The sequence below is a fragment of the Camponotus vicinus genome, unplaced genomic scaffold, assembly GCF_025532165.1.
Source record: "Camponotus vicinus isolate PSW18456_S1 unplaced genomic scaffold, iyCamVici1.0 SCAF_1, whole genome shotgun sequence".
Classification (NCBI taxonomy): Eukaryota; Metazoa; Arthropoda; class Insecta; order Hymenoptera; family Formicidae; genus Camponotus; species Camponotus vicinus.
The window spans coordinates 13057603-13069121 of NW_028141945.1; the positions used below are offsets into that span (position 1 = coordinate 13057603).

Below are 11519 nucleotides of genomic sequence, written 5' to 3' on the forward strand. Positions count from 1 at the left end.
TGAGTAGGCTGATGGCAAAGAACGAGATGTTAGCGCTTACGTCTGTCGTAGTCATGGACGTAATGCGTCGTCTACAATGAGATTTTAAGGAGACTTAAGGCGTAAGATTTAAGAAATTGACCAATCACAGTCGAGTATTCTCTTAATACTTGACTATGATTGGTCAATTTCTTAAGTCTTACGCCTTAAGTCTCCTTAAAATGTCATTGTAGACGACGCTTAAAGCCGGGTCTACATTGGTCGTATCGTAAGGTTGTAAGGCCGTAAGGTGAAAGCACATAAAATTGCAGGAGCACATAACCATAAGCATAAGAAAATTGATTGGTTCATTTTCTTATGCATATATTTGTGGACCAATCAATTTCTTTATGCTTATGGTTATGCGCCTATGCAATTTTATGTGCTTTCACCTGTAGTCGTAAGAGCCCTGGCACACAAAAATACGTAAGCAGTAAAACGTAGTCAGTAAGGAAATCGACCAATCGGAATTCTTAAGCGTCGTCTACAATGAGATTTTAAGGAGACTTAAGGCGTAAGATTTAAGAAATTGACCAATCACAGTCGAGTATTCTCTTAATACTTGACTGTGATTGGTCAATTTCTTAAGTCTTACGCCTTAAGTCTCCTTAAAATCTCATTGTAAACGACGCTTTACGTTTTCTTACGTTTTAATATGACTGCCTTACTGCTCAATCATGATTGGTCAATTTGCTTACTGACTACGTTTTATTGCTTACGTTTTTTTGTGTGCCATGGCCTTAAGAAATTGACCAATCACAGTTGATTATTCTCCTGAACTTCAACTGGGATTGGTCAATTTTTTACGACTACGATCTTACAACCTTACGATACGACCAATGTAGACCCGGTTTAAAGGCTGATGGCAGAGAACTAGACGTGAGCACTTACGTCCACGACTACGACAGACGTAAGCGCTTACGTCTAGTTCTCTGCCATCAGCCAAAGTAAGACAGAGAAAGGGCCTGAGCACAAAGATGTCGTAACTGTTTCCGACAAAGTCCTATGCGTAAGTCGGAGACGTTAGTCAACACACAAGGATTTTACGTAAACGTAGGTATCGCATAACATGCAATACAAGATACGGCCTACGTTTACGTAAAATCCTTGTGCGTTGACTAACGTCTCCGACTTAGGGCCTCCACACAAGGTGTTCCGTATCGCATTACGTTACGTTAAGTATAGATCGTAAATTTAACTCCGTACGTAAAATTAAACTTCAGTCAACGCACAGAAGAAATCGTAACGTAAAGACATTTCGTCTTTACGTTACAATTTCTTCTGTGCGTTGACTGAAGTTTAATTTTACGTACGGAGTTAAATTTATGATCTATACTTAACGTAACGTAATGCGATACGGAACACCTTGTGCGGAGGCCCTTACGCATACGACTTTGTCGGAAACAGTTACAACATCTTTGTGCTCAGGCCCAAAAACGTACATGCAATTTACGTATACGTTTTTCTCTGTCTTACTTTACGTCCACGACTACGACAGATGTAAGCGCTTATGCAGGATTCACACTGCGTCCGATATCCGGCGTACGACATCCGACATTCAATAAGAAAATTTGATTTCTAGAGTGTCTAGCAGAGTCTCTAGAAATCTCATTCTCTTATTGGATATCGGATGTCGTACGTCGGACATTGGAGGCAGTGTGAATCCTCCATTAATATGGTATAAGGGTTGTTCTTTTTAGCTGAACTAGTGCTGCACTGGGACTACACTAGAACTAGTGAGTTCACAAAAATTCTGCCAGTGCACGAGCCAATGACGTCCCATGGCGCGTATCGGGCGTATCGAGCTCCGACCAATGACAGACGATCCGCCGTTTTTGATACGTGGGAGTTTGATCGTTTTATGTCCCATGGAGCGGATTACGCGGATTCAGCGGATCGCCAATCCACGGGATTATTCTGATAAAGATTACGTCGAAACAGTCTCATAATTGGTGATCCGCTGATTCCGCTTCGCGTAATCCGCTTCATGGGACAATAGGAACCAAACTCCGGCGTACTGAACACACGCACACAAGCATGCATGCATCTAACAAGTGAAGTAATTACAAGTAAAGCAATTCCACAAAAGAAAAAAAAAGTATGGCTTGAAGGGGACCATAAGATGGTGTCATTGGTTTGACTTTGAAAAGTCGTTTGAAGATCACCTTCAATTTTTTAAATGGAACGCCCTATTTTTTATTACTTATTCTTGCAGCTCATCTCGAGAGCTTTCCAAAACACTATAATTAAGTTAGTTTTCATTAAGTACTTTTCGAGTTATGAGGCTTGAAATACCCGGGAAAAAAGTCCATATAAAATTGGCCATACATGGATTTTGTCAATATCTAATTATGTTTTGCCAAATATAGTCATATGTGATATCATATATGAATAAATATTATCAGATCTGAAAATTAAGTACCACTAAGAGTACACCGAAAAAATTGTATTCTTAACTTAAGAATATGCCACTTATCTTTAGAATATATACCACTAAAATAGGCGCCAAGAGGATCCTCTTAAGTTAAGAGGAAAATCTTCTAAAGAGATATTCTTAATATACAGAGAAAAATATTTCTTTGGATTTAATAAATTTTGTTGAAGTCAAATAAATTTAATTATTGGTCTAAAAGTTTTTTTCCGCCTAATTTCAAATAATCTGTTTAATATTCTGAATACCAACAAGGAATCCAGATTATTAAATAAATTATTTTAAATTCAGTTTAAAATTAAACTGATAAACAGTGATATCAGAAAGAGGATGCGGCTCACGTGCACACAGAGAACCTGTGTGTGAGCAGCGTCCTCTCTTTCGCACCACTGCTAAGAGAAAAAAATATACTTTAGATCTTACATTAATACAAGTCCTTTATATACTTTTCATGATAAATATTGAATACGTGAAAAATTAAGAGTGGTGTCGCCGCGTAGCGGCAAATGAAGAAACATGTCGCGCACACGAAAATCGAGTTGCGGCTTGCGGCGTAGAAGTCGCAAATTAAGAATATATTCTTATTTATTAAGAATATTTATTAAGAGGACTTATAAAGAGGACTTATAATTAATTAAATATATAATGCAAGATATAATTTTTAGGAAAAATTATATTTGTCTATATAAAAAAAGGTAAAATCATATATAATCTTAAATGATTATATATAATATCATATATGATTTATATCAAAGCATACATGAAACTAACCTTTGCTTTGGTTTTATACATGCTTAGATGATATCAATATCTGACTATGTCTGATTGTACAAAATGACGTGAGGTATTTAATATCATTTTTTATGATCAGAAATGATCAGAGATGGATATCATATCTAAGTACATACAAAAACGTATGCTCTGATAAAATCATATGTGATATTATATATAATCATATGACTGTATATAATTTTACTTTTTTTTATATAAATAGACGGACTTTTTTTTCCCGGATAATTTCTTAATTTTACATAAACCATAAAATATCTAGTAAAATATTCATTTTTTGATTATCTTACTTTAATACTTTTATGTACAAAATAATGAGAGTAATCAATTGGTGTAAAGAAAACACATAATTATTTCGAAGAAAAAATATGTATGGTATGTATATGTATGTATGGTTACATTCTTCAGAAGAATGACTGTGATTGGTTAATAACGTCTAATAAACTACCCCGGGTCGGGTCAAACCCGACCACTCGAAAACGCCATAAGTAATATCGAGATATTTGACTGACAAAAATAAAATGGGGCACCCTGTATATGGGTGTGTGTATATGTTTATTTTATATAAAGGTTCATCTGGAAAATCTTACGGAGAATGAGAAAAAATTTTGTTTAATTAGAATTTCAAATGAAAACCACCTCCAATGGGCGGCGCTCTACTACCCTCTATTAAACCCATGTGAAAACCGGAGTTGCTTAAATCAGCGTCGTCACCGTCGCCTAATTGTTTATATTCTCTGCCGCCACTCGGTGGTTTCGGGGATGCATTCGTGGTTCTAGTTCCTTGTTCTGATTTTGCAGGCCATGTAGGAAACATTTGCGGATCTATTGGCAGAGGTGCTTCAGTGAAATATTCATGATTCAAAGCATCTTCGGCGGTTATACGTTGACGAGGATCGTACGTTAAAAATCTGAAAACAAAATAATTTTTCTAATGAGACTTGTTTAGATTATGTTCAATACTGGTATTATTTTTTAATATAAAGCTAATAACTTACTTGTTTAATAACTCTACACCTAAATCAGACAATGATAAACTGAATCTTTGTCTCAGATTATTTACAGGATAATGCGAGAACGGTATCTTTTGAACCATAGGTAATTTAATATACCCTGGCCAAATTCTTTCGCTGGGTGTACCCAGCTCCTTAAATATCTTGTTCAATTGATCGATATCTGATTTTCCGGGAAACAGTGGTTCCATTCTTAGAAGCTCGGCGAAAATACATCTACAAAAAAATAATAATATTAAGGATATTTATATTATAGTTATATATTTTTTATAATTATAGTTATTTTTCATTATTATATTTATATATTTTTTATAATTATTTTTATATATTTAAAAATATAGTGATTTTATTTACTTTATATTCAGAAAAAGAATATTCCAAATTAAATTATTTGTATTTATTTACCCTACAGACCACATATCTACAGGCGTACTATATTCTTTATCACTCAACAATAATTCAGGAGCTCTATACCAAAGCGTTACAACAATTGGCGTATATTGCCTTAAGGGAGAACCATATTCTCGAGCTAAGCCAAAGTCACCGACTTTCAAAATGCCTCTGTGACTTAATAATAAATTTGATGTCTTTAAATCACGATGCAATATCCAATTATCATGTAAATGAGCAACAGCACGTAACAATTGCTGCATAAGACACTTAACCTCTCCTGCAATAGATCAAAATATCAATTTTTTTTAAAGATATTCTTTTTAAATCATCAATTGAAAAGTTTGAGGCAAAAAAACATCAAAATTTAAATACATAATCAAGAAGACACACTCATTGCTGCAATCATTATAAATCTGTAACGTTGAATTAAATTATTTGTTTATAATTAAATTTTATTCTCAACGTATTTTTGTTAAAATTTTTCATTTTTTGACTCGCACTGCTATTTTGCATGCAATTAATCTATTGTGTTGAAATATACTCACCAGGTATAAAAACTTGTTTTTTTTGCTTCATAGTTTCCATAAGAGATTTTAAGTCATGTTCTACATAATCCATAACAATAAATATCTTATCCATATTGCTACCAACAACTATTTCCCGAACAGTGACAATATTGGGATGTTGCGCTTTCAATAAAGTGTTGATCTCCCTCAGACTTGTAATTGGAAAGCCTTCTTTCTCTTTTTCCATTTTTAATCGTTTCAACGCAACTATCTCTTCTGTGCGCTTATCGCGTGCTCTATATACGACACCATATGTGCCTTCTTCGATTCGATTTAAACACTGAAACTCCTCGACGCTTCTACAACCTGAAAAATAAGAAATTTGTAGTGTTTATTTGTATTTATCTTTTTTATTCCTAAAATTTTTGAATTTATATAAATTTTTATAGATTTGTATTGAATTTATATTATTTTAGATAGATAAATATATAGATATGTATTTTTGTAGCCTTATTTATGTTATACCTTGAATGGCTGGTAAATAATGTGGTAGCTCTGGTTCCTCTTCTTTCTTTTCCTCCTCTTTAGTGCTTTTTACAGGATTGTTAGAATCGACATGACCAGGAGAATCTCCATCCGATTGATCGGATTTGGCTAATCGATCAACAGATAGAGGACTCGGGTTGTTGTAATCCTCCGAACCATCATTAGAATCACCACCGGTACCTTTATTTGATTCATTAGAGTCATCATCATCGTCGCTGCTCGATTCCGAGGTATCAGATGAATGTCGGTCCAAAGATCTGTCACGCAAGCTTCTCTCTCCTTCTGACGAATGTCTAGATTCAGCTGATTTCGAACGCATGCCCTCAGAATGAGTAGGACTGGGGCTTTCATCTGAAAGCTCCACAATGGAAGGATCTGGATTATTGTCTGGACTCAAGGGGCGTTTTTCACCTCTCTTCATTCTTCTTGCCTCCAATTCTAGCCTAGAAACCTCTTTTCTTCTGGCCATTTCTCTATCAGCTTCCAATAATCTCTCTTTTCTAAGTTCTTGTTCCGTCATCTCTTTTGGATCTTTAATCTGTATAGGAATCTCATTTTGCACTTCCATTTCGTTAACCTCATCGGTTACGATTTCCATCGTTTCCCGTAACTGTTTTTCTCTATGTTCCTTTTCGCGTTCCATTTTCTCTTGATCTCTTTCGCGAACTCTATCGTGCTTGTGAGATCTTTTGCGGCGTTTTTCAGGTCGCTCCATCAATTCGTTTTCCGAAAACTGTTCATCTACAATCACTCGTATATGTCTTTGCTCCTCTATTCGAATTTCGCGACGTTCCCTATCGTCCATCATACGCATTTCGCGACGTTCCCGAATATCTTCCATTCGTACGTCTCGACGATCGCGCGATTCGCGTATTTCTCGCGTATCCTCTAATCGTATTTCGCGACGAGACGATTCCATTTTGTAATCGCGAGTATCACGCGGATCTTCCCGTCTTTCTCTTCTCTTATCCAACAGTCTGAAAAATTGAATTCATTTTCATTTAAATAGATTTTTAGAAAAAAAAGATTTATATAGAAAAGAGTTATCAATATTTTTACTTTCATAAAAAACAATAGCAGAACAGGATAGACACAAAGTGTAATTACCTTTCTCTCAAGTCTTCTAGAACACGATCTCCTGTATTTCTTTCCTTACGATCATGTCTAGATGATTCTCTGTCCCTAGAGTGAGTTTCCATTCTGTCTAAACGATCTACTCTTTCACGATTCCTCTTGGAAGTTTCTAAACGCTCGATTCTTTCCATAGGTTCTCCAACATGCCTACGATGTCTGTGTTTGTCCCTGTGCCTGTCTTCACGTTCATGCTGACGCGATTTGCGTTCCTTTTCATCTCTGCGACTTCTCCTATCATTGTGTTTCTCTCTTCGACGAGACGAACTTGATTTATGATGGCGAACAACTGCTTGCGGTGGCTTAATATCCAACGAATCAGCAGTATCACCACCTTCTTCTTCTGAAAAACTAGAAATATGAAATCAAGTCATTAGAATGAATCAATAATATTAATTTAAAAATTATAAATAAATTTATTTATACAAATATCATAAACTGTATATATGTATATGTGTATGTATATAAGTTTACATGCAATGTCAATTATTATCAAATCTTTTAATGTCTAGCTGTATATAAAGTAAGAATAATTTTACTACGAATAAATATGTGATAATTAAATTATTCATTTATATATATATATATATATATATGCGCGCGCGCACACACACACACGCACACACACACACACTTTACAAAATTATAAATACCTAAAAATTCTCGGCAACATCGTTTGTCATTCTGATTCCAAGACGCAACATATTCTTATAGAACGATAAAAAAAGAATCTTGCAGTGATTGTTTTTCCAAACACTAAATGAGATTAATGAAAAATTTCCGACATGAACTCGACCATTTGCACGAATGTATACACAAAACCTATATTACCGATAGTCATCCCAGACAAGAATGCATTTTGAGTGAAAATCTGAATTCTGGATCCCAACCTTTATATATTACTAAACTGTCAAGTATTTATATATATATTGCACAATTTTGCCAAAAATGGCAGCCAGATAATTAGAAATGCACTCTATCTATCTAGGCATGTTCCATTTGACGTTCGCAATGCTCGTGATATCATTTCATCCTTGTTGTTCACCGAAAATTAACAAAGATAGATGACGCTCACGAGCATTGCGAATGGTAAATGAAACACATCTTATATATAGATCCATATTCTGAATCCTCTTTTATCGATAAAAGTGCCTTATAGCCAACCAGAAAGCTTATAAGCCACTTTTAGAAGCACTTTTATCGATAAAAGAAGATTCAGAATGTGGACCAGTGTTTATGAAATTACAAAGCTAAAATTATGCAAAGTTGCATTCGAATGCGCATGTGCTTGAATGTCATTTTAATCTTACATAAAATTAAAAAATAGCTTTATATTGAATAGTCAGACAATACAATATACAAAGATTAAAAGTGTACCAACAAATACAATTGTTTCCACAGTTGATTCATAGTTAAACGATTTTTCGATCTAACCTTTACAAGTAACGCTGAAAAATGCGCAGTGACGTGCATAAGTACCTGTAATCACCCATATCTTTAGATGGACTCTTTTTGATTTCGCCGTCCTCGCTTTGGTTATCGACATCCATAATTTCAGACATATATATCTTGGTGAGAAGCTAAACAATTCTAACCTGCACTTTGTGAAACACTGCGTTCACAGCAGTTTTCATTTTTCCTGAATTCCGGCATAAAATCTTAGGGCCTCCGCACAAGGTTTCCGTATCGCATTACGTTACGTTAAGTATAGATCGTAAATTTAACTCCGTACGTAAAATTAAACTTCAGTCAACGCACAGAAGAAATCGTAACGTAAGGGCCTCCGCACAAGGTGTTCCGTATCGCATTACGTTACGTTAAGTATCGATCGTAAATTTAACTCCGTACGTAAAATTAAACTTCAGTCAACGCACAGAAGAAATCGTAAACGTAAAGACATGTCTTTACGTTACGATTTCTTCTGTGCGTTGACTGAAGTTTAATTTTACGTACGGAGTTAAATTTACGATCGATACTTAACGTAACGTAATGCGATACGGAACACCTTGTGCGGAGGCCCTAAAGATGTCTTTACGTAACGTAAAGATGTCTTACGTTACGATTTCTTCTGTGCGTTGACTGAAGTTTAATTTTATATACGGAGTTAAATTTACGATCTATACTTAACGTAACGTAATGCGATACGGAACACCTTGTGCGAAGGCCCTTAAGGCCATCACACATAAAATTCCATAAGCACGTAAGACGTAAACGTAAGGAAATCGACCAATCACGGTCGAGTTTTGACCCCTTGGAGGGGTCAAAACTCGACCGTGATTGGTTGATTTCCTTACGCTTATGTCTTACGTGCTTATGGAATTTCATGTGCGAAAGCCTTTAGGGCCGCTTCGACCAAACTCCGATTAAAGCCTACGGCACACGGTGCAATTTTTCGTACTGGATTTGATAAGATTTAGTAAAATATTAGAAATGCTGCATTCTGATTGGTGCATTTTTAGTATTTTACTAAATCTTATCAAATCCAGTACGAAAAATCGTACCGTGTGCCGTCGGCTTAACTCAATCGTTGATTAAAGGGTTGCCAACATGACAAAATAATTCAGTGTGACCAATTGTATTTCTGACGATATAGGTTCATATTCTGAATCCTCTTTTATTGATAAAAGTGCCTTTAAAAGTGGCTTATAAGCCTTCTGATTGGCTGTAAGCCACTTTTAGAGGCACTTTTATCGATAAAAGAGGATTCAGAATATGGACCATACTGTATTTCTACAATTATATTGGCTTCTCTCTGTATATTGTTAGAAATACAATTGGTCACACTGAATTATTTTGTCATGTTGGCAACCCTTTAATCAACGATTGAGTTAGGCCCAGTCACAGACATCTATACTATATACTAAACCGCTAACTTGCGTCAAATATATGTCCACGAAATTTATGTACTAAATTCTCACGCATGCGTAACGTTGGTGAACAGCAGTCACGTTTGTGATTGGTTGATGTTATGTACAATGTACATAAGTATGTAATTTGTGTATAAACTTCCCAGACAGCACACATGTCCAAAAGACATCTAAAAGACGACTTAAAGACGTCTTAAAGTCCTCTAGACGTCTTTAAGACATCTTTTGGCCTTTTTGTGCTGTCTGGGTTACAGTTGAATATAAGTTATTTTTAAATAATATATAATGTTCTTCGTTTTTAATTAAAATTTATCACAGCCTTTAAAGATCAAATATATCAAAATATATTTAAAAGGTATATGATATAATTAAAATCAAGATTAAAAATATATATAGAAGATTAAAAATATATAAAGATTAAAAATATATGTATATAACATTTATATATATATTTATATTTATTTTATTACAAAATTAAAAGTTTATAATGTAAAAAGTACAAAGTTTTAAGGTGAAAACTTAAATATTAGCTGACTACAAGTGTCCACCATATTAGTTTTCCACCAATATTACGCATGCGCGACCGCCATATTACATGGTTTTCGGGGACACATTTTATGTACAAAATCAATGGGAGTTAGCGATCTAGTTATAGTATAGATATCTGTGGGCCCAGTTCAACAGTGGCCAGTTAACTTAACTAGTAGTTAAGTAGTGATGCCAACCACTAAAACAAAATTCGGTAAGCTATTTACAAGGTTAGATTTTGACAAGTTTACTCGTCCAATATCTTCAGCTAAGCCTCTTCTTTGGTCCATATTCTGAATCCTCTTTTATCGATAAAAGTGCCTCTAAAAGTGGCTTATAGCCAATCAGAAGGCTTATAAGCCACTTTTAGAGGCACTTTTATCGATAAAAGAGGATTCAGAATATGGACCTTTGTCTCTAACACTCAGGGTGCGGTCCCATGGAGCGAATTACGATACGCGCGTATCGGGCGTATTGAAAATCTGACCAATCGCAGACGTAACTTTCTCGTATCACAAACAGCGAAACGTCGTACGAAACGTATCCTAATACGCTCCATGGGACCCCACCCTCACAGCATCAATCCGCTTATTTTCTATTATCAATTTGTACTTTTTTATTAATGATACAAGTACCAGTTTTTCCTCATGACAAAAATTTGGTGTTCGTATACGATTTGTTTTGATATCCATTTTCGTTTTGCGATGAAGTATCGTAATGAGAACGAAGCTGAATATTAATTAAAATAGCTTATAAATTGCTTACCGAATTTTGTTTCAGTGGTTGGCATCACTACTTAACTACTAGTTAAGCTAAAGGCTATAGCACACAAATTCCGTAATCGTAAATGTAAACGTAATCGTAAGAATCAACCAATGACAAGCGTCCGTTGACGGCGCCCCAGCGGCGTCGCCGTTGAGACGCCGTCAATGGATGTTTGTCATTGGTTGATTCTTACGATTACGTTTACATTTACGATTACGGAATTTGTGTGCTATAGCCTTAACTGGCCACTGTCGAACTGGACCTTAATCGGAGTTTGGTCGAAGCGGCCCTTAAGCGTCGTCTACAATGAGATTTTAAGGAGACTTAAGGCGTAAGACTTAAGAAATTGACCAATCACAGTCAAGTATTAAGAGAATACTCGACTGTGGTCAATTTCTTAAATCTTACGCCTTAAGTCTCCTTAAAATCTCATTATAGACGACGCATTCGGCCCAGTTTCACAACTTATTCTAACCGAAGTTTAGCTCGTTAAAGGAGGATTTACATTGCATCCAAAGCCCACTGTATCTAA

General features: G+C 35.3%; 1 protein-coding gene across 4 annotated transcripts; it reads right to left on the bottom strand.

Moving 5' to 3' along the window:
- Positions 1 to 3507: 3507 nt before the first annotated feature.
- Positions 3508 to 8564, bottom strand: LOC145975707 (uncharacterized). 4 transcript variants are annotated; one of them, XM_083106389.1, is made up of 8 exons: positions 7659 to 7929; positions 7481 to 7583; positions 6804 to 7178; positions 5676 to 6673; positions 5190 to 5516; positions 4657 to 4921; positions 4237 to 4467; positions 3508 to 4149 (listed from the first exon to the last, which is right to left on the bottom strand). In XM_083106389.1, exons 2-8 carry the CDS (start codon positions 7498 to 7500, stop codon positions 3855 to 3857), a joined length of 2511 nt encoding a protein of 836 aa, XP_082962515.1. In that variant the 5' UTR covers positions 7501 to 7583; positions 7659 to 7929; the 3' UTR covers positions 3508 to 3854. The 4 variants fall into 4 exon arrangements, with proteins under 4 accessions (XP_082962515.1, XP_082962499.1, XP_082962520.1 ...); XM_083106373.1 differs by lacking the exons at positions 7481 to 7583; positions 7659 to 7929 and adding an exon at positions 8307 to 8564; XM_083106394.1 differs by lacking the exons at positions 7481 to 7583; positions 7659 to 7929 and adding an exon at positions 8423 to 8562.
- Positions 8565 to 11519: the final 2955 nt, after the last annotated feature.

Bases quoted from the DNA above. Each gene is read 5' to 3' on its own strand.
- LOC145975707 (XM_083106373.1), bottom strand. From the start codon at position 8,389: ATGTCTGAAATTATGGATGTCGATAACCAAAGCGAGGACGGCGAAATC. The intron at 6,674-6,803 runs GTAATTACACTT...TCAATTTTTCAG, and splicing joins CTAGAAGACTTGAGAGAAAG to ACTGTTGGATAAGAGAAGAG. The intron at 4,150-4,236 runs GTAAGTTATTAG...TTTTGTTTTCAG, and splicing joins GGTGTAGAGTTATTAAACAA to ATTTTTAACGTACGATCCTC.